General features: G+C 39.7%; 1 protein-coding gene across 2 annotated transcripts in view; it reads right to left on the bottom strand.

The window, feature by feature from the left end:
* Positions 1-7,437: 7,437 nt before the first annotated feature.
* LOC102518431 (EGF-like and EMI domain-containing protein 1) overlaps positions 7,438-21,014 on the bottom strand; it is a 497,761-nt gene continuing 484,184 nt past the window's right edge. The window contains exons 13-14 of one of the 2 annotated variants that reach the window (XM_032484700.1): positions 12,492-12,623; positions 7,438-7,640 (exon numbers count right to left, since the gene is read on the bottom strand). In XM_032484700.1, coding sequence (XP_032340591.1) covers positions 7,626-7,640; positions 12,492-12,623 — 147 coding nt within the window. In that variant the 3' untranslated portion in view covers positions 7,438-7,625. Of the gene's footprint in view, positions 7,641-12,491; positions 12,624-18,358; positions 18,649-21,014 lie in introns of those variants that run through there. The other variant, XM_032484705.1, reaches the window with a different exon arrangement.

The raw sequence follows: 21,014 nt of genomic DNA on the forward strand, positions 1-21,014 counted from the left end.
GGTGAATCTATGAAAGTATGGGACTTCAAGATAAGACTTTGGACAAAAAAACATAACTGGAAAAGTGAGGAGCACTTAGAAATGTTTCTTTCCACAGGTCTAAGTCTCAGAAAAAATATTCACACAGAATTGTGCAAATAACTTTACTGCTTTCTGAAAGTTATTGTTGGGATGGGGGTGGGTAATAGCTCAGTGGGAGAGCACATGGTTATCATGCAGGAGGTCCTGGGTTCAATCCCCGGTGCCTCCATTAAAAAAAAAAAAAACTTTAAAAAGTTATTGTAATTACACGTTAAATATTTCAAACAGTATATAAAGGTATATTATGGAAAAAAGTATTCCATCCTTGTGCCCTGGTCTTCCAGTGTTCCTTCAAAAAAAAAAAAATCATTGTCATCAGCTTTTTTCTGTATCATAGGCCTCACTTCTTTCAAAGAGAATTAATTACGCTGACCACTTGATTTAAAATTTCAACCCACCTGGCACTCTCAAGCCCCATCTCATGTTCTTTTTTTCCCTCTTACCATAGATTTTATTCCCTGTTAACATACACATAATTGACTTATTAATTATGAAAACGGGCACTGTTGGATATTGATGCCGTGACCGCTGCGTTATTTTTGCTCCATGTGCTTGGTGTGTCTGTCCCCATTTATTTAGCTTCGTTTTATTCTGGACGCTTTTTTTCTAGGCTAAGGTGGGTGTTATTTCTCTCTTGCTGTTTTCAAGATTTTTTTCTTTTTCAGAATTCCAAAGTTTGATGTTGATATGTCTTCTGTGGATTTCTTTCGGTTGATCCTGTTCGGCATTCACACAGATTTTTCGATTTGTAGGTTTACAGGTTTTTTTGGTCATCTTTAGGACATTTTTAGCCGTCATCCCCTTGACTCCTTTTTCAGTCCTGCCCCCTTTCATCTCTACCTGGACTCTGATGACACAAATGCTCGAGCTCTTCTTCAGTCCTACAGACCCCCAAGCTCTGTTCTTCTTCTTATTTCTTTCGTCATTTTCATTTCCCTCTCTGCTGTTTCGATTCGGTAATATTTGTTTAATCTTTGAGTTCACTGATGTGTTCCTCTGTCCTCTCCATTCTGCTGTTAAGCCCAAACATTGAGTTTTGTTTAAAGTTTTGGTTTTCTATTTTCCAGTTCTAAAATTTCCACTTGGTCCTCCTGTATGTCTCTTATTCTTTGCTGAACCTTCCTATTTAACAAAAAAATTGCTTTAGGTATGTTCAGAGCTGCTCACTGAATCGTTTGTATGATGGCTGCTTTAAAACTCTTATCAATTAGTTTTAACATCAGTGTCATCTGAGTGTTGGTGTTTGTTGATTATTTTTTTCTTATTCAAGTTGGAATTTTCCTGGTTGTTGACAGAGTGAATAATTTTGGAATGGACCTGGACATTTTGAATATTATGGTATGAGACTCTGGATCTTGTTTAAATCTTCTGTTTTAGCAAGTCTCTTATGATAGTACACTGGCAAGGAAAGAGGTCCATCTGTTAGAGGGTGAAGTCCAAGTTCCCCACACTGTCTCCAAGGGGGGAGCAAGGATAAGTGTGTTTCGTCTCTGCTGGGCCAGGGCCCGAGCCCAGGCTCCCAACGAGGCCTCTGCTGACACCCACCTGAGGGGTAGAAGGGCCGCCTTATGGCTGCCACTCGACTTCCACGGACGCTGGTGGCCTTGCTGCTGCTTGGTGGCTGTGAGAGTCCTGACTGTCCCCACGACCTCCTCGGACACCACCCTAGCATGGAGCGGTGTGGGCTCCCTACCATCTGGTAGAGGCAGAGGCTCATGCCTTCCACGTGGTTTCCACTGTCGCTGCCGTGGTGGCGGGTACATGCCCACCTGGCAGGGATGGAAGTCCCAGCCCCACCAGGCCTGCTCTCACTCCATCCTGGTGCAGGGTGCGGGGGCCTCATACACCCCAGCGGCATCTGAAGGGTAGAATCCTCACTTGGCCTTTGCTAATGGAGCTGGGGTGGAGGAAATGGTTTTAGTCTGTTTGCTGGGAATAGACCCGTTATTGTCTAAGAGTTTCCTGTCTTGCTTGGCTGCCCTTTTCCTGATATTTTAACTAGAGAAAGCAAGCTGACCTTGGACCTTTTTCTGTCTGCGCCTATTGACCCTTCTGGGTTAGAGCCTCTCCAGCAACCAGTCCAGCGTATGAGACAAGAAAGGAAACTCAGGGAACTCACCATCATGCTGACCCTAGGTCCCCAGAATTGTAGCAGTTCTGCTGTCTTCTCTCCACACTTCAGAGTTCCGTATGTTTTCTATATAGTGTCTAGAATTTTTACTGTGTTTAGAGAGAGGAATAGGAAAATGGGTGTGTACTCCAGTTCTTCTAAGTGCAAGTCTTATAATTTTATGTAATCTTTAGACAGTGCATTAATATAATGAATTTATTTGTTTAGTATATGTTGACTCACCAGTATGAGTGGTGATGGAATTAATATGCTTCTGCTTTCTCCAAATTTTTCTCATTCCTCTTTTCCCCTGATTTTACTGGGCTGTATTTTTTATTCTTACATTCTCAATGACAGCATTCTGAATTCCAGCATTTACCTTTATACACTTAAACATACTTACTGAGTTGCCACATTTAAACAGTATGTTTTGACACAGATTTGTCCCTCCCATCCCACAAAGTGTAATAGAGAAATAAGAAGATCCACATACTTCAACTCGTCTACCTTCTCTTCCCTTTCAGCTTATGCTCACGATGCTAAAACCTCAATGTTGTTATACTGTAAAATGCTTATATATTTATATAATACCAGGTAACCATAATTCTTATATTTGTTTTAAACTCAGCCTCAATTAAACTAGATTTAAGTCACTAAACCTCTTTTTCAGAGATTTTTCATTTTTTTTATTTGGTTGTTCAATTTATCTTCCAATGGTTTCTTCAAAACATTTTATGACTACTGTATTCCCAGCAGCTTTTGATAATGAAACATTATTGTTTATTTTCCATCATGTTCTACTCGAATAACAGTTTAACTGTATATAAAATACTTGAGTCATAGCTCTTCCCTAGACCTTTGTAGGCTTCGATAGCCATAGGCTAGCAATCAATACTGCTGTGAGGTATCAGGCCAGACTGACTTTCCCCGTCTCTTCATACGAGATCTCATGTTTTTTCTTAAAATCCCAATAGAGTTTCTCCTTGCTTACGATCAATCCTAACTAGTATTTTTAGGGATAGAAATGTACTCTATCAATCTGTAGCAACAGATCTTCTTTCATTTTGGGGGAAAAAAAACCTTGATTATATTTTAATATTTTCTTTTCCATTTATATATTTGTCTATTTTTTTCCATTTCATTGTTCTCACTTCCTTGAAATATATTCTCCGTGTACATGGCTGTCACATCAGCAGATTCCACTCTCCTATTACCTGCATTCAATGTGGTCTACATTTATATGATGTGAGGTTTAATTTTCACTTCCACTTCTTTCTGAGCTCTGCCAGGTTACTTTTTCAGTTACCTTTGTTGTCTTTTCATTTATCCCATGAACCCTTGTATCTCTCCATTGCACTCACAATTTATAGAGAACACTTTTTCATTAAGTCCTTCGAATGCTTGGAAGAAATTCTGGTTAATATTTTCATGAGCTCCATAACAAAACTTCTCTGCTCTCCGTTCCTCTGCTTTTTGTTTTCTACTATATCCTTCTTACAGAATTTGCACTAAAAAAAGCTTTGAATGGTTTTATATTTTGTCTCCAAGATGAGGGGAGGTGTTTTTATGCACCAGTTTTTTTTGTTTGTTTATTTGTTTGTTTCAGATTAGTTTTTTTTGTGCACCTGCAATTTTTAGGACGGTATTATGGATTTGGAGCTAGAAAAATGATTTTAGCTATTAGGGCCCCTCCTTGGCCCAGAGTAACATTCCATACACCACAAAAGCATGGGATGTTCATGTGCGCGTGTGTAGACTTGGACTGCCTTTAGCTGCAAGGTTACTTACAAACCATAGAGTCCCCACTACCCTAGTGAAGAGTTGAAAAGATAATATGTCTGTGCACTTCTTGGTTTTATTCCCATTTTAAAACTGCCACTCTGTGATGTCCAGTGGGGTTCAAGAAAGTTTTTGCAGCCTGCCCACCCACCCAGCTCTTGATTTTCAACAAAAGGTCATTGACTTTGCCCTTCTGTATGTGCCATGCAGAAGTGGCCCCTCTGCTGGCCCCACTCAAGAGATACTGTCGGGCTCAGCATCCTCTATGCATGTCTTGTCATTGAACTTGACAGTTCTTCTGTTGTGATTATGATGATGATGACAAAAAATAATATGAGTTAGGACAAGAAAGTTTTGCAGTTTTAAACAAAAATCATGGTTTTTTTTTTCTCTCTCTCTCTCATTGCTCTTAACAGCTTTCAGTGGTTTTCTGAAAATTGAAGATATAAAGCTCTTCGGTTCTTGTAATTAGACACCTTCAACACACAACCTGAGGTAATTTTACAAAATTTAGCCAAAGTTATTTTAAAATTTGCTCCTACTCAACAATATGCATGAACTATTCTTTGTTTTTGTTTTCAATCTTTGTTTACCCCTGGTAGACTAGTTCTTGAATAACTCTGCAGGAGCATGCACTTTCCTGTCATTAAAGCCACACTTACGAAGAAAGTGTTGTAGACAATGCCCATGTAATTCTACTCCCTGGCACCACATCTGCCTTCAAAGTTAAGCTTAGTAAGTGCCTCGATGACCAAGGTGACCGTGTGGTCATTGTTACCTGGCTGACACCTGGCTCCCATTTGGCCAGGTGGACACTGGCACCCTCCAGTCATTGGGTCACACTGTCCTGAGCCACAGGAACACTGCTGGACACAGTCCTGTCCATAGTGATCTTCAGGACAAACTGCAGAAAGGAGCAAAACAAAGCAGAGCAAAATGAAACCAGATTTTGCTTCTTAAAACATTTCTCAAGTCAAGATTTTTAAAAACATGTTAATACATGACCTTTTCTTTTAATCAAATAGGCTTCCCTGACTTGCCTCCCATTCAGTTTTCAATTTAAAGTTACTTTGTAAAAAACAAGAGAAAAAAGGAACTGTTTAAATGGTTGCTTGCTTAGTGCAATTTTAGTTGACATCAGGAATTCCATCCAAATACCTAGTGTCCAATACTTACAGATATATTATGATATAAATGACACTTATAGACTGAGTCCTGCTTTACTGCATGGCTATCTTAGCTTCTCTGTGTATCTGTGTGTGTGTAATAACCTTGAGGACATCTCGTCTTAAAGTCTACTCTGGAATTTTACCTTACACTTCTGTGCACTGATACAGGATGCATTATGCTCATATCTCCAAATATTTATTTATGTATCTATTAATTTATTTGTAACTGTATTGTTTATTGACTAAAAATCAATAAATTTGTTATATTACCTTTAATAGATGATATCTATTAAATTAATTTATTACATGATTTATTCATAAATTAACACAGAATTGTTTGCTTTGCTGCAACCTGATTCCACAACTTCATTGAGATGCTTTTATCAAAATACAGATAAAACACAGAAAAAGTAGATATATGTGAGAATCGAGTGAAGAGAAAATACAGTAACTGTTTATACACAAACAAATATCGTAATTCTTTGAACTTGCAAAAGGGGGACTGCGAATTTGGCTCTGACCTCTTTAGCCATCAAAGCAAAGAAGGAAAAGTGCTCTGATACAAGGTCACAGCTTTCTGAAGACAGAACTGCTCCCAAGATTCAGGGAAGCCATAACTTTTGAAGAAGATTTGGCCTAAGGAAATTCGAAAATTTCTCCAACCATTCTCCATGAAGAACAAAACACACAGGAGCCAGTCAGAACCTTCTTTGGGAGATGTTTATGGGTTGGCTTTCACTCAAAGATAACTTGGCCGTTGAGGCCTCAGAGGCCGTATCCACTAGGTTTCAATTTTCTGCTGCTTAGAGCCAGGACTGATTCACCTTTTATCCTCAGAACAGAGGGGTACTGAAGCAGGGGAATTAAAATTACCCTCATACAAAGGAGACAAAGCAACTACCTTCCTGAGGAAGGGAAGCATCCTGGATATCCCTAACACAATGATTTAGTTCCCCGCCTGATCACAGACTTCATTATCCTTCTTCCAAATAAAGGAATCTCAAGTCCACAATTACAGTCCTACCTTTAATTTGAGATCTGTTGATGATTCTTTCACTATTTTCATTGTGAAGTACAAGACACAGAATAGTACACAAAAAACATAAATGCCCAGATCAATGAAGGATCACAAATTGAACATTCTCATCAGCAAGACATAGGTCAAAGAACACAACACTGCCAGGCCCATCCCCACCCTGCACTCTCCTCGTTGCCTCTGCCATCCTCCCTGAAGATCATCCTGACCTTGCAAACTGTCCAAACATTTAGAAAATCGCAGATCTGATGAAAGCAAAATGTATTTGCTAAGGATAGCCCTGCAATGTCTAATCCCGCTCATTTTTAAGGAATCTTTAATTTATATTGGGTCCCTTAAACTTCATGTCAATAGTTGTTTTTATGATAGGCAGTTAAGGTCTTCAGATTTTTGGGAACTGGTTATTTATTGGTAAGTAAGGAAACTACTCAATTTTGAGCTGGAAAATTACTAAGGATAAATGAAATTGTGGAACTTTGGACAATGAGTTTGACATTGTGCATGTAAGAATCTCCAGTCTGCTCTGATCTTGCCAAACAGATTTGCCAAACACATTTTCTTATCCTGACTTGAGTCCAGCATTGCTGAGGCAAGAGATTGTGACCAAAGGGCTCTCTTTGGCTGCCTTCACTGACTTCAGCTCTCAATCAAACTCCTGCTGTTAGTACTCCTCAACCTAGAATTTAGGTCAGTTGGTGTTTGTTGTTACTGCAATTATCATGTAAAATAAATGCAACAATATTTACTCTGTACATGCAGTTCTTAAAAGACTCTGCAGCTCTCAAAACCTCTGCTTTTACCATATAGCAAACTTAGCATATCTACTTCATAGGAGGTAGAATGACTTACTTGGACTGCAGTCGGCCCCGATGAAGCCAGGAGGGCAGTCACAGGTGCCAGTCACAGTGTCACAGCTCCCACCATTCAGGCACTTACACTTCCTTTGGCAATATGGACCATAAGTGCCATTTGGGCATCCTGTTGAATGAAGGAGAACAAAATTACATGTGATAATGTAACTTGAAACAACCAGTGTTTAAATTCATGCCTATAGACATGTGGTTAACTCAACACTCCAATTACTGTTCTTTAGTATTTTCAATTACCTTCAAGCTATTGGTTCAAGGCATGGATGCCTTGGAAATATAGAGAGGGATGTAAAGTTCCTGATGCTGTTCATTAATAAGATACAGAATTCTTAACTTTGAGCTTCCTTGGACATCTGTCTACTTTTAGAGAATGCTCAGAATAAATACCAAAGAAGTCTATTTCATTCCAGCCCAGATAAATTCATGATTTCAATTAATGCTTAAGTGTTATAGATTGTTTTACCTGGAACGATCTCGGTTTAATACCAGTAAGAATTCAAAATGGCAGCAAGCATAGAGGAAGCATCTTCATTGTCTCTTAGTGTCTCAGTTTTCTACTGTCATATCCATGGATGTATGACCTACCATGATGATACCTGTGTAAGAGACAGATAAATGGCCAGACTTTATTATAAAAGGAGACTGAACAAGGCAAAGAGTGACCTAAAGACCACATTATCTGTGCAATGATTGAAAGATTGGGGCTGTTTAGCTAGCCAGGAGAAAATCAACCTAAGAAGATAGAACTTGTCTTCAAACATGGAAAGAAAGTCTTGTAGAAAAGGAGGAAGGCAGATTTTATCTCAGTAAAGAACTACTTTCTGAAGGAGCTGTCCAGGATTGGAATAAGGCTTTTTCAGGAGGTAATGAGTTACTCGTCCTTGTAGGAGTTCAAGCAGAGATAGGATGACTACCTAGCAGAGAAATGGCAGTGGGGATGCAAGCACTTGATTAACTTTGAAGCACGTCCAACTGTGACCTTCTCCTGTTCTATGAAATGTCTTATACTTTGAAGTCTTAAAATCATAGAAGTTTGTTTCAAGAGACCTCAGACCCATCTGGTTCAACTCTTATTTCAAGATAAAGAAGTTGAAGCCTTCAGGGTAAAGTGACTTGAAATAGTTACTGCACGAAATTCTTTCACCTGTTAAAGATCGCCTTCCTTATTCTTGTCATATATTTAAAATATAAGGCTGTAGGAAATTCTGAATAGACTTTGGTTTGAACCCTATATCTTCTACTTGCTAGTGCTGTGGCCTTGAGTGAGTCCTTTATTTGAACTTCTGGGTCTTCATTCCCAAAGGGGATGACAACAGAATCCCAGGCCCTTGTGTGCACGAGTAGAGCATCTAGCATATTGCCAAACTCAGACAGCTCCCGAGCGAGTGGTAGCCATTATTTTCACTCATGGTTGCAGGATCGCTGGTGGACATATGGCCTTTCCCTACCTGCCTGACTTGAGTCCAAAGGTGTGGTATTTGCCTTAAGTCCTTCCTCTTGGAGTACATTTTCACTTGGAAGCACAGCACTAAAATTGACTGAACTGGAGACTAGATGACACTTGCTTCCTTCCCCTTTTATCTTGTATTTTTAGGTAAGAATAAGATGGTACAGAATATTTTTGAGTATTGCACATGTAGCAGGCTTTAGAGGTTTAGAAGCCAAAGAATGGTTTTTATTGAGATTCAGATTGTTTGTAATCCACATGTATACCCTGTCCTAAAGCCCATGGTCTCACCTTGAGTCTCAGACTCAAAGAATGGCTTCTTCTTCTCTCCATTCCCTTCGAGTTTTAAAATGAAATTCTCCACAATGGAGATGAAAGCCAAACACTTAAAATCACTTCTTACCAAGGGCTATTTCTCTGTTGTAGCTGCTGTATTTCTTTATTTCTTTCTATGAAATTGATGAGTGCATTTCACATTCTCTTCCCTCCCTCCAAGGGATGTCAGTTCTCACAGCAAAGGAACCCTTCTTTGGTACAGCATTCTTTAGTCCTCCTAAGGAGTTATTTTTCTCCCTCACAAAAATTCAATAGAGTATACCTAAAAACTGACTAGTGATTAAAAAAAGAGTCTCTATCTTCTCTTCTCTTGTTCACCAAGATCTAAAATGCTTTCATGTTGATCTGGGTCAATCTTTTAGAATGTAATTTTTTTAAATTGCTTTTTTTTAAGTTATTTTTTATGGAAGTACAGTTTTTATCATTACTATGTTTGATGCTTAAAAAAGAACGTTTAGTTGTTTAATATTAGAGAAAATACAAAGCAAGCTAAAGGTATGTAGTCTGAAACAATGAAGTCTGGTATGTACTGCCAGCATGTTGCTTCCAAAAAAGGAGGTTAAATTAAAGAGTTGATTGGTATAGAAAATGCTGTAGACACATAACTGGGAAGTGAAATGTGACATAAACTATTGTGCAAATAGGGAAAAGGGAAATACTTGGTAAAGTGAAACTTATATACTTATTAATGAGGAAAATATTAAACTGTGGACATAATGATGGGTATAAAAGAATCAGAATCTCAGTTAAAAGGAAAAAAGAGTTATGTGTAATTATTTGATGAATTTATATGACATATATGTAAAAATCTGTATTTTGAAACCATTTTCATTTGAGTTGAAGTTACTTGGAATACATAATTTCTCTCTGACATACGCTCATTTTTCAAACTATCTGAATGGTGGTTTTGCATTTGATAAAATCATTCCTTGCTGTTCCTTCTTGGTATATAGCCTTCAACTTAATTATCCTTTTGAAATTGGGACAATGAACTTGATGAAATTAACCTACTAATGAGTATAACATCTGTTGAAAGACAGTATATGCACTAACCTCTTAGTCCCACAACTCGTTAAATTTATATGAAAGTACGGTATGTGTTTACAAAAGTACCCATAACTTTTTTCCCCAAGAATAAGTTATTTCACTAACAGTTCCACTTTCTCATATAACCCTGTAGCTACGTGAAAGGTTGACTTCTGGAATCATGCACACATCCCTTGCTCAGATGTTCACTAAATTTAACAAGGAAACGCACGCCCAGGACGCAGTGATTTCACTTGGCTTGTTTGAGTGTGTGGTCTCCCCTCCCTCATTTCCTAAAGTTCCATTTTGATCATTACTTGGCCTTTGCTCTATTCTTTACAGTGATTTCTCCCAGGAAAGTTTGTTCCTCTAGCAAGGGATATTTAATTCTTTTCCATTAGAAATTTCCGATTTTTCCCCAACCTTGCACCATCCCTTCTGCACAAAGGAGACTGACTAGGAAGAAGCTTGGAAATGAATTCACAGTTCTGATTTCTTTAAATATTAAAGGCTAATGATATACCATGATGATGTGAGTGACACTTGGTAGTTTTATTAGGCACTTAAAACAAGCAAGGTTGAAACTGTATCCTGAGACACAGTTCAGAAGCAAATGAAAAGCATGAATCTGTTTTTCAGTCTGTTTTCCTAGCAGTACTTGACCAGGTTACTCACACATCCACCAGCCACTGTTACACAGTTTTGTTTTATTCTTACAAAGAGATGCTAAGATTTGGTCTGTCTGAATTTTTAATGCTAGGAGCAAGAGCATGAATGCCAAGTTTCCATGCGAATGTCTTGACATCCTCCTCCTGGCACAGGTGAGCTATCCTGTGGCCCATGTTTCTCAAAGCAACCTAAGCCAAGTGTAAGAGTGTTCTTGTGAATACTGTCAACAGACCTGCCTGTAGTTTTTAGAGGACTCCAGTGCCTTAAATCCTCTCAAAATGGGGTCTAATAAATAGTGTGCAGGTTGGAGAAACAGAAAATGTCCATCTTCTGTAGTCACTTTACAGTTTCCAGTCAGCCAGAAAATGCACAGCATGGTGAGCTGCCATCTACCGAGCAGCCTGTCTGTGCTTGCCCGCACGCCGGCCACAGATGGGGACTGACCTGCCCATTACGAACTGTGGACAAGCGGTGAGATTCCTACTGCGAGTTTGTCTGCTTCCTCTGACCGCTGCCTTGAGAACATTTTGATTCTCCACTCGGAACTTGAGAACATGAAAGCCTGGTTGTTTTTGGCTGCTGAAACTTTTGCTCTTGCGCCAGCTACACCTTTTATGGATATTTTCTTGAACCCTTTTTCATTGTCCTGTAATTACAGTGGATGTAGCCAAGGAACCTTTGCAGCAGCTTCCAACCACGTGTTGCCTGGAACCGAGCCCATCTGACTAGTCAGGGAGCGGCTCCCGGCCTCAGCTTTGCTTTTACAAGGTGAAGCTCCCCTCCTGCAACCCAAGGTAGCTCGCCTTCGGGAACGGTAGTACTACCAGCTTTCTGTAACTTCATTTCCTTTAATTCAGATGAAAATATCCTTGCCCTCAAGAAGAAATTCTTCTCGAGAAATGTGACAGAATCAGATGGGAGGAAGTAACTCCTTTCTTCCACTACGAGGGTGCTTGAAATTTGCCGTGACCAAAAAGTAATTGAAATTTTACTCATTTTATATTTTAGTTCTTCATTTTAAGTTTGAATAACGCAACAGTTATGGGTTCTGTGGGTGTATGAAACCATTTTCGTACACGCGTTATTGTGTTTTTAGCTGGTATTACTTAATATTGGGACAAATGTGAGAAGTGATATTCAAAATACATATCTATGGCTTGTAGAAAATGAAAACTAATATCTTGACCATGAGTCTATGTTTTATGGATGGCGTTTTTTGGAGGGGATCCAAAAATCATCCTTAGACATGCAGAATTAGGAAAGGAAAGAAGAAAAAACAATCTGCTATAGGAGCGACCAGGGAGGAGAGAGAGCAGCACCGGCCAAGTTGGGGGAAAAACGAAACTGAGGCCAAATCATTTTATTCTTAAACCTATAAAAAGTACATCATAAATAATTACGAGCTTAAAAATTAAGTAGCTGACTGAACATTTTAACATGCTCCTTGGGACTTTTTATCGTGTGTTCTCCTGTAACCGTTTCGATGTTAAAATGTCCTAACAAATCAATATAAGGTGTTTGGTCCGAGGGACTATTCTTTTTTATTACACAACAATGAGCCAACTGGCACTCTGTCATTTAAGCAAGTCATTGTTTTTGTTCCAGAATAACAATTTGTTTAATTTGATTGTTCCTAAGCAGATCCTGGAACCAACTTACTTGATGAATCACTCGAAATATGATGCCATTTGCTATGTATTGCTTTATAATAATCAGTATATATTTTCTTCTTTATTTATTTCTCTCTTTCTTTCTTGTCTTTTTCTTGGGGATATTTTGAATAGAAAAGGCAAAACAGGAGAACGAGCTACACAGAAAAGTGTTTTCAACCATTCCACTAAAAATCCCCACAAGACTTGCTAGGAATTAGAAGCTTGAATTAACATTTGCTCTTTAACATTCTGAGTGATGACCCACCCTACCGGTGTCTCCTCCATAAATTATAAACCAAAGCACAGAACACACTTACGGAGATGACAGTGGTTTCCATGGTAGCCAGGCAGACAGGTACATCTCCCGGTGACTGGGTGACACTCCTCATTCTCTGCTGGGCACTGACATACCTGTTTACAGTCCCTCCCACATGTGCCTGGTGGACAAACTAAGGGAAGGAGGAAATGTAAACCCAATGAATTAAATTTGTCTGTGTAAATATAGCTCTAAAAGTGAAAGCAGGGGGAAATTTATTAAATAAGACCATTGCCTACAGAAGTGTGCTGCCCTTTGGGATTTAGGTTTCATTAAATTTACTTGGGGATTACTTCACTGTTTGATTTTGTTTTGTTCAGTCAATTTGTGACCGACTGTCAAGGGCCAGCTGCAATTTTCTTGTCACTGAAGAAAATCATAGGGTGATGTCAGGTAAAATCAACTAAAATAATAGTATAATTCATGAGGGACCACATATCTGGGTAAAGATATTTTTTTCTGGTGCAGCCGGTTTAAATCCTCAAGGTTGTTTCTCTCTGCGCATTAGCATGTACTGTATTCGTGTCACTTGTCAGCTTCTCTGCTGGTTCGTGCTGTTTTCTTTTTACAGGCCAAGCAGTAAAAGCTTTCCCTCCAACTTCTAAATAATATCGTGCCACTTTGCTAAGAAAATAGAAAGGCTTTCTCGGTATTTTTCAGCTTACAATACGGAGTGAAGTAGACATTTTGAGTTCATGGTTGTGTCTGATGACAATTCAAACAAATTCAGTTTAAAAAAATCAGACCATTTAGGTTACTGCAGACTTAAAGTGGAATAATAATTCCTGGATCAGCCTTTTAATTTAGCACCTTAGGGGTTTGGCAGCATGAAACAATAAACCTTTTAAAAAGACCTCATACTGGAGAGGTTATTGATTGTCTTGTTCACTGCATCCATGTGTTTTGTTGGCTGCCCTGTGTGCCTGGGGTGTCATTTGTTTTCTTAGCATCACTATCCTTAAGAATATTTCATCTTCCAGTTTTTTTTAAGTAAAAAAATGACAGCAGTGACAGAAATTCTTACTTTAAGGGCCATTGGTTGCTTGCCTAAGATTAAAAACAAAAAACTAATGAAACACAAGGTGATGAATCAAAAAAAGAAGATTTTTCCCCCTCCCTTTCTTGACTGAGATACGTACAAATAAGGGAGCACTGGGTGGACTCTGACTCGGCGTCGGAACAGCTCTTTACACAGTGTACTGCTGGTCTAGACGTCCTTTTATCTAAGAATCACTGACTGTTCAAATACGTATGGTAAAAGCACTTACCCTGAACTTGCCAGGTATACCAAAAAGCACATCTGGCTTTGCTGTCTGAAAAGTTTATTGACTTTGTTTGTTAATAAGTGGCTATGCAAGAAAACTGATCGTGGCATTTCAGAGGTGACTGGGAGTGGATGTTTGTGAAATTCTTACTTCCTCCACGTCGCCGTCAGTAAACCCAGGAAAGCATCCCCTGCGTTCCACTGTGACGTGATGAAAGGCGCTCCCTACTGAAAGGCTCACAAACAGTCGGAAAAATCAAAATGTATCTCATAAAGGCTTCCAGTAACTTTGGAAACCAAGAGCTGCACATATTACAAATTCTTCCCATCACTGGGAAGACCTGTTTTTGCCAGGGGGTTACGTGAGCATGAAGCTTGATCCTCCCACAGCAAATACGGAGACAAAACCCTGTGCTCTGAGGAGATCAGTAACACGAGGAGGTCAGATGGCTGTGCTGAACACGACAGGGTTTGTGTAGTAAGTGCCAATATCTCCATCTAGTTAGCCATTTCCCACCTTGAGGCATGGGGCCAACTGGCACTGGGCTTGAGGGGAGTGACATTCCGATGGATCTGCTCTGAGATACAGAACCATCATAAAGGTTGTGTGGTCTAGAGGAAATGGTGTGAACTTTGAGTCACTTGGGCCCAGCATGGCTATGGACCTTGTTACTGACTTTAAACAGTTATTTAAGCTCTAAGACCCTCAATCTCCTCTTCGGTACAGTGTGATTAATAAAATCTATCTCATAGACTGCTATGAGGAGTAACCTAGTAGACATAGTGACATATAGGAATCTCATAGTACCTCAGTAAAGTGTGTTTCCTTTCCATTGAAACCCTTATATTTAAAATCAGAATCAACTTTTCAATAAAGACACTGTATTTGGGCAAAAACCGTAGACACATTCAGAATAATATGGGGAAAATACCTAATATTCAAAAACTATCTTTACATGAGTCTGCAAGATTCTTTTCAAAAAAAAAAAAAAAAACCTCATTGAAATCACATGAAGTTTCTGAAACACATGTAAGTAAAATTTAACCATATTCTCATTAATTGTACTGTGTTTTGAAGCTTCACTAAAAAAAATTTACAAATGTTAACCACTTCTCCATCCCAAGAAGAGCTCAGGCATGTCCTTAGCTTTGATTCTTGAACTCCAGTGGAATCAAAATTGCAGAAGGTATAAATAATTACTCAGGAAAAATTGATCTCTTGAAGTTCTTAAAATTAGTTCTTAAATAGATGTTCAAGTGTCTTTGAAGGAATTTACTGAAAAGCAATTAAGTGAAAATGGAAATAAAAGCAAGAAAAAGCATTCTAAATGTTATTAAAGAGAACTTTTGAGAAATATTAGAGTATTTCTTAGATTATATATACACTATGAAAAGTATCAATTGGTATCTGGCTAAATAATAATGACTTTGCCTCAGACTTCAGAGGAAAACAAAATTTAATGCAAAGCCTGCTTCATGTCCTCTGAAAGAGAAGGTGGTGTGTTGGTTTATTGCCCCATGATCCCAGATGGACTGCATTATGGGGCATGCTTCCCATCCATCGTACAAGACATGCAGAATTCTGGAATGTTCTCATTTAGCCAAGAAATATCTCCTGGATACCTTCTATGTGCCAGATTCATAACAGTGAGCAAAAACAAACATGGTGCTGTACCCATCAAGCTTGCAACAGTAGAAAGAGAAACATGATAAAATGATCATTCAAAAAATGTCTAATTTTAAAATGTTATAAGGGGGTAGAGTGCTATGAGAGAGAATAACATGAGGGACCCCAACATGGATTGGCAGGCAGAGGATGGGCTGTGTTCAGTTCCAGGTGTTCCCTTTGAGGAGATCACCATTCAACAGATCTGAATCACTAGCGAGAGCATATGTAGTGGGAAGGGAGGTGAAGGAAAGAAGAGTAGGAAGGAGAAAATATTTCCAGGGGGAAAGCCCCAGACACATAGGAGTTACTGATACACTCCTAAACAGTGTGTTGGCAATGATACGTATATGTGTATGTTAGGCAGTGGTCAGGCTTACATTATTATAAATGTTTCCACGTTAGTTCCCTATGGCTGCTGTAACAAATTTTCACAAATTTAGTGGCTTTAAAAAACACGAATTTTCTGTCTCACAGTTCTGGAGGTCAGACGTCTAGTATCAAGGTATCGGCAGTGCTGTGTTCCTTCTGGAGACTTGTGGGGAGGATCTGTCTCCCAGCCTCTTCCAGCTCCTAGAACCCACCTGTATTCCTTGGCCTGTGGCCACTGTCTCCCTCTTCTAAGCCAGCAGCTTAGCTGCTTCTTCCTACTCTGATCCTTTTTGATACCAGGCCATCCAGAAAAATCTTCTTATCTCAAAATCCTTAACTTAATCATCCCTGCAAACTCCCACTTTGCATGTAAAATAACATACTGACAGATTCCAGGAATTAGGACAAGGACATCTTTGAGGGTCCATTTTTAGTCTACCATAATCTCTGCATTCCCGAGTGTTTTAAGCAGCCTCTAATTTATCCTTAGAGATCGTGTCATTACATAGACTTATGTTCTTAACAAGAGCCTGTTGCACAAGTCTTTACAGAAATCAATACAAATACTCTAAAAACTATATAATATAAAAATATATGGAAAATCTATGATCAATTATTAATTTTTTTTTTTTAGTTAATGGATCCAAAGATGAGTTTTAATATAATGTCACCTTGAGAATGGCTTGGGATTCTTGGGAGAAGGTCAGGAACCAGCAAGACCTGGGGAAGCAGCTTGAGTACCCAGATACACTTACAGTGAGACTCAGGAAGAAGGGATGTTTCAAGGGCTAAAACTGACAGAAATAAAAGACTAAATGCAGATCACAGTGGAAGTTTCTAGACCATGAACTGCCTGCTCTTCTTAGTGCTGCAGGAAAATGGAGTGCAAGAGGATGGCATGTTCCAGGTCCCAGGTGAGTCCCTGGGATGAGCCTCATCAGGTGAGTGTCCTTGGCTTCAGGCAGAAAAGAATTCAAGAGTGAGCCATCGTAAAGTGAAAGCAAGTTTATTCAGGGAGATACACACTCCATAGACTGAGTGCGAGCCGTCCGGAAAGGCAAGAAAGAGAAAGGCAGCAGGTGAGAGCATAGGGTGTCTCGGAAAGACAGATCGGAAAGACAGATCGGCCGCAAGGTGTGGGGGTGGTTAGTTTCTATGGGCTTGGTAACGTCATATGCTAACAAGCGTGAGGGTTATTCCAACCACTTTGGGGGAGGGGGAGGGAGTCCCAGGAATTGGGCCACTGCCCACTCCTTGGCCTTTTATGGCCTCGGAACTGTCCTGGCACCTGCGGGAGGGCCATTTGGCAGCTGATAGATTACAATGAGCGCATAATGAAGCTCAAGGTCTCCTGGGAGTTGGCTCGTCCACCATCTTAGTTCTAACCAGTTTTTGCCCTGTCCTCCATTGCTGTGTCATTCTTTTTATGGTTGTGCCCTGCTGCCTTCCTCCTGTCTCATTAGTGCTCTGTGGAATAACATTATTTTTCTGTTTAAAAAAAAAAAACAAGTTGAGAGTCTCCCCTTGTCTACAGAACAGTGTTTGTTTTTACGTGTAAGGTCTCTTTTAAGCAGGGGTCACTGTGCACATCAGATAAGCAGACATTAACCACTTGCCCACATGGCAAACCAGTGGCAAGATTAGCAGCAAAACCACGGTGGCCTGAGGATGCGCTCTGATCTTTTTCCCCACTCTCTTGGTGATTCTTCTCAGGAAGTGAGAAGGGTCCTGATTTTTTTAGAACATCAAAGAGTTTCCAAAGTTGGACACTAGGCCAAGTTGTGGCTTAACTTAGCAGGTAGGAAAATCAGCCTGGAAAGTTTTATGTTAAAAATTTCCTGTTCACCTTGTTTACTAATCAGCCACTCAGGCCCCTGAAGGAACTGGTCAAACCAGTTTGAAGTAACATAGTTGATACTTCGTTCTAGTTGAAATCATTCTGGACAACCAAAGGACCACAAAACTTCTGTGGGTGGCTTCTGTGTAGATTTAAGCCCTTCTCCATATTAAAGCTATTTCAGCCTTTGAATTAACCAATGAATATACTCAAAAATCAGAATGAATTGACAGTGACTATTTTTGACTAAGGTAGAATTTATATCACTTTGAACATGAAGGTTTAACCTGAATAGAGATAAATACCCAAAAGATTTTTGAAGGGGAAATATTGTATTTTTTATTTGTTGACTTCCCAGGCATTTGAATGATTTTTATTAAAAATTGCAGGGTCAAGGGATCGGCTTTGCGAAATTCAAGTTGAGACAGAGACCATTAGAGAGACAAGTTGGTTAATCCTGAAAACCTCAAAAAACACTGTCTCTCACCTAGTTTTACTATAGGGGAAATTTCTAATTGTACATTTTGCTTCTAAAACATAAGAATTATCTTCTTCAAGATGATTTCTGAAAGATCATTCATATCTTTCCTTTTCCCACTAAAATTCAAAGACAAATGAGAAATACTATTGTACATCAACTATGTGTCAATAAAAAATGGAAAACAAACCAAGAACAAACAGATGAATGAGATATCAACTAGAGAATGGAATGAATTTGTCTTTATTTGTTGTCTTATCTAATGCCTTACATAGTTATTTTCCATGAGTGAAATATCTGGCTGGCAAACATTTTCTGAGATGGTTTGTAGTTTTCAAACCATACATATAAGAAAGTGCAATAAATTGGCTTTTTATTCAGCAATCCATGACTGCCTTAGGATTTGACAAGGCACAGAGTCACTTCCTGTGGGAAGACCCTGTCCAGCCTGGCGAGAAGATACATTGTGGCGTCCCAAGATCACAGGTCTTTCCACTGAGCCAGTTACCATCTCTGAGGCCATCTACTCCAGCACAGTGTCCTGGACAAGCCAAATAAGCAGAAGTAGAAAATGAAAGTGTTTTAAACTGTCAAAACAAGTACCCACCATCCCACTAGCTTAAAAAAAAAAAATCCTATGATGGACAGAAAGGTGTATTCAAATTCCATCTAATACTTTGCTTCTCACAAATTGGGATTGACCTTTGGTGGTTTATGACAGCATATGTTGCTCAAGTCTTTATCAAAGGCCTGGTGATAGATCAGCTGTCATCCACCCGTTCCTCAGAATGTCTTTGTATTAAACTAATGGTCCAGCAGAGCAGCCAGCCTGACAGGCGGTTTATTTATTTGCAATCTGGTAAAAGAACTGACAACTTCATTGTTTTAATTGTTCATTTTTCATGGGTTGATGCATTAGCTCACTCAGATCTTTGTGCCTCAGTCAGAGAATAAATATATGGGAGTGAGGGCATCAGAATGACTAGGTCCATCTTAAAGTTCAAGACGCTGCAGATGGCTGGGGTGCTGGCTGTGATTACCAGCATCCCACAAGCATTTGGGGATTTTTTTTTTTTTTTTTGTCTTATCTGTGTTCTGCATCTCTTTCCTCTCTTTCAGGAAGACCTATGATGTCAGCTACTGATCTGATTGTTTCTTGAAACAATGTCTCTGGTTCTCACAGCCTATTAAGGGAGAAAGACTAGTGTGGGCCTAGAGACTCCCTGTCCCAGTCAGGGTGGGGACCTGCCAGACAGAGGCCCAGAGACCTCAGACACCAAGATATCATCAAGGGCAGATCCAGCTCAGTCAGAGCCTCTCAGAACCACCAGCAAGTTTGTTTTGTTTGTTTTGGTTTTGGTTTTTGGTTTTGTGTGGTGTTTTGTTTTTTGTTTTTTTTTTTTTTCGCTAACTATACATGGCCTGGCCTTAGCTTGGGAGATTTAATTTTAATTCAGTGAATCTTTGGTAGGGATTGAATATATGTATTTTAAAAATCCTATGATGAACTCCTGGTTGAGAACCATTGATCTAGAGTATAGCCCAACACCCTCAGTTTACAGATAAGATGTCCAGTAGATTGAATTGTCCACCCAAAGTCGTAGCTACTTAGCAGCAGAGCTAAAACCAGAACCCGTGGGGTCTGACCCTTAGATAAATGACCCTTTCATTCTCCACACCAGACACCACTCTCCAGGGGCCACTGAGACTCTGGGAGGAGGTGCAGTCAAGACCTTGTGCACAAAATGGAGGTGATCATGTGCTCTCAAGGCTCATTCAAACTCTGGTCCTCAGGGAGAAGGAGACATCTCCACAGTCCAGTTATAAACATGAAGAGGGTTCCCGTTAACCTATTGGTACCCAAACTGCATTATTACTTTATTGTTTTTCCTTCATATAAAAATTGAGAGCACCTCTAGGAAAGGGGCAGTATTTTATTATTTTTGATGTGCTTGCTACCTCACATAGAACTTAGAACACAGAAGGTGATCAATGAACATTTGGTGAAGGAAAGACAAAGGGAAGGAGGGAATGCTCCCCCAGTCCAATATGCACCACTGAGTGCAAAGGTGCTCCGACACAGAAGCAGAACCCTGGCTCCTGGTATGGCGCATTTATGCGTTCATTTGCTTATTACACAATTATTCACCATTTACATTATTCACAGGGGCCTGTGCTTGGTGCTGATCATATGAAATTGAGGAAGAACAGTATCTGTTTTCCAGAATCCAAGAGACTGATTCAGGGAGACATGTGAAAAGTTGAGACAGAACATTCTGACAAGTGCTACGAATAGAGACAATTTTTAAAAAAGGCTAAGGAATCTAAAAGAAAAGACCAATTAACCCTGTCAGGAGGGAATCAGGGTGTTTTCAGAGAGGCAGCATTAGAACTGGGTCTAGAAGGGTAGAAATTCATCAGTCAGAAGACAGAGAATGAATGAGTCAAGTCTTTTAGGGAGAGTGATACATACATTTGCTTCATGGCCAGAGGACAGGGTTTAGGAACTAGTGTGATGTTGAAGACTTGTGCTGGCTCTTAAAAGTGACGCTTTTTAAATATCAGACTGGAGGCTTAATCTGGTTCTCACAGGTTGCCATAGGAACGTTGTCATCAGATTGAGGAGTGTGCATTTCAGATTGGAGGACGAGCGCCCAGTGGGGAGGGGCACTGCAGGCATCACAGCGAGAGTCAGAACCTTGAACGGGGGATCTGGACAAAGATGGAGATGAGGGGTCGAGCCCAGAGATTATTCCTGAGGTGGAGTGACTAGGACCGGATGACTGTGTAAGAGATTCGAGGAAATGCTCTCTCTGTGCCTAAATCTTTCTTTCACTGTCTGTTTCATCATTTGTTTTTGCCACATGGCAACTCTCTTCCAACATGGCCTAATATGCTCGTGTACCA

This window comes from Camelus ferus, chromosome 1, assembly GCF_009834535.1.
Source record: "Camelus ferus isolate YT-003-E chromosome 1, BCGSAC_Cfer_1.0, whole genome shotgun sequence".
NCBI classification, from domain to species: Eukaryota; Metazoa; Chordata; class Mammalia; order Artiodactyla; family Camelidae; genus Camelus; species Camelus ferus.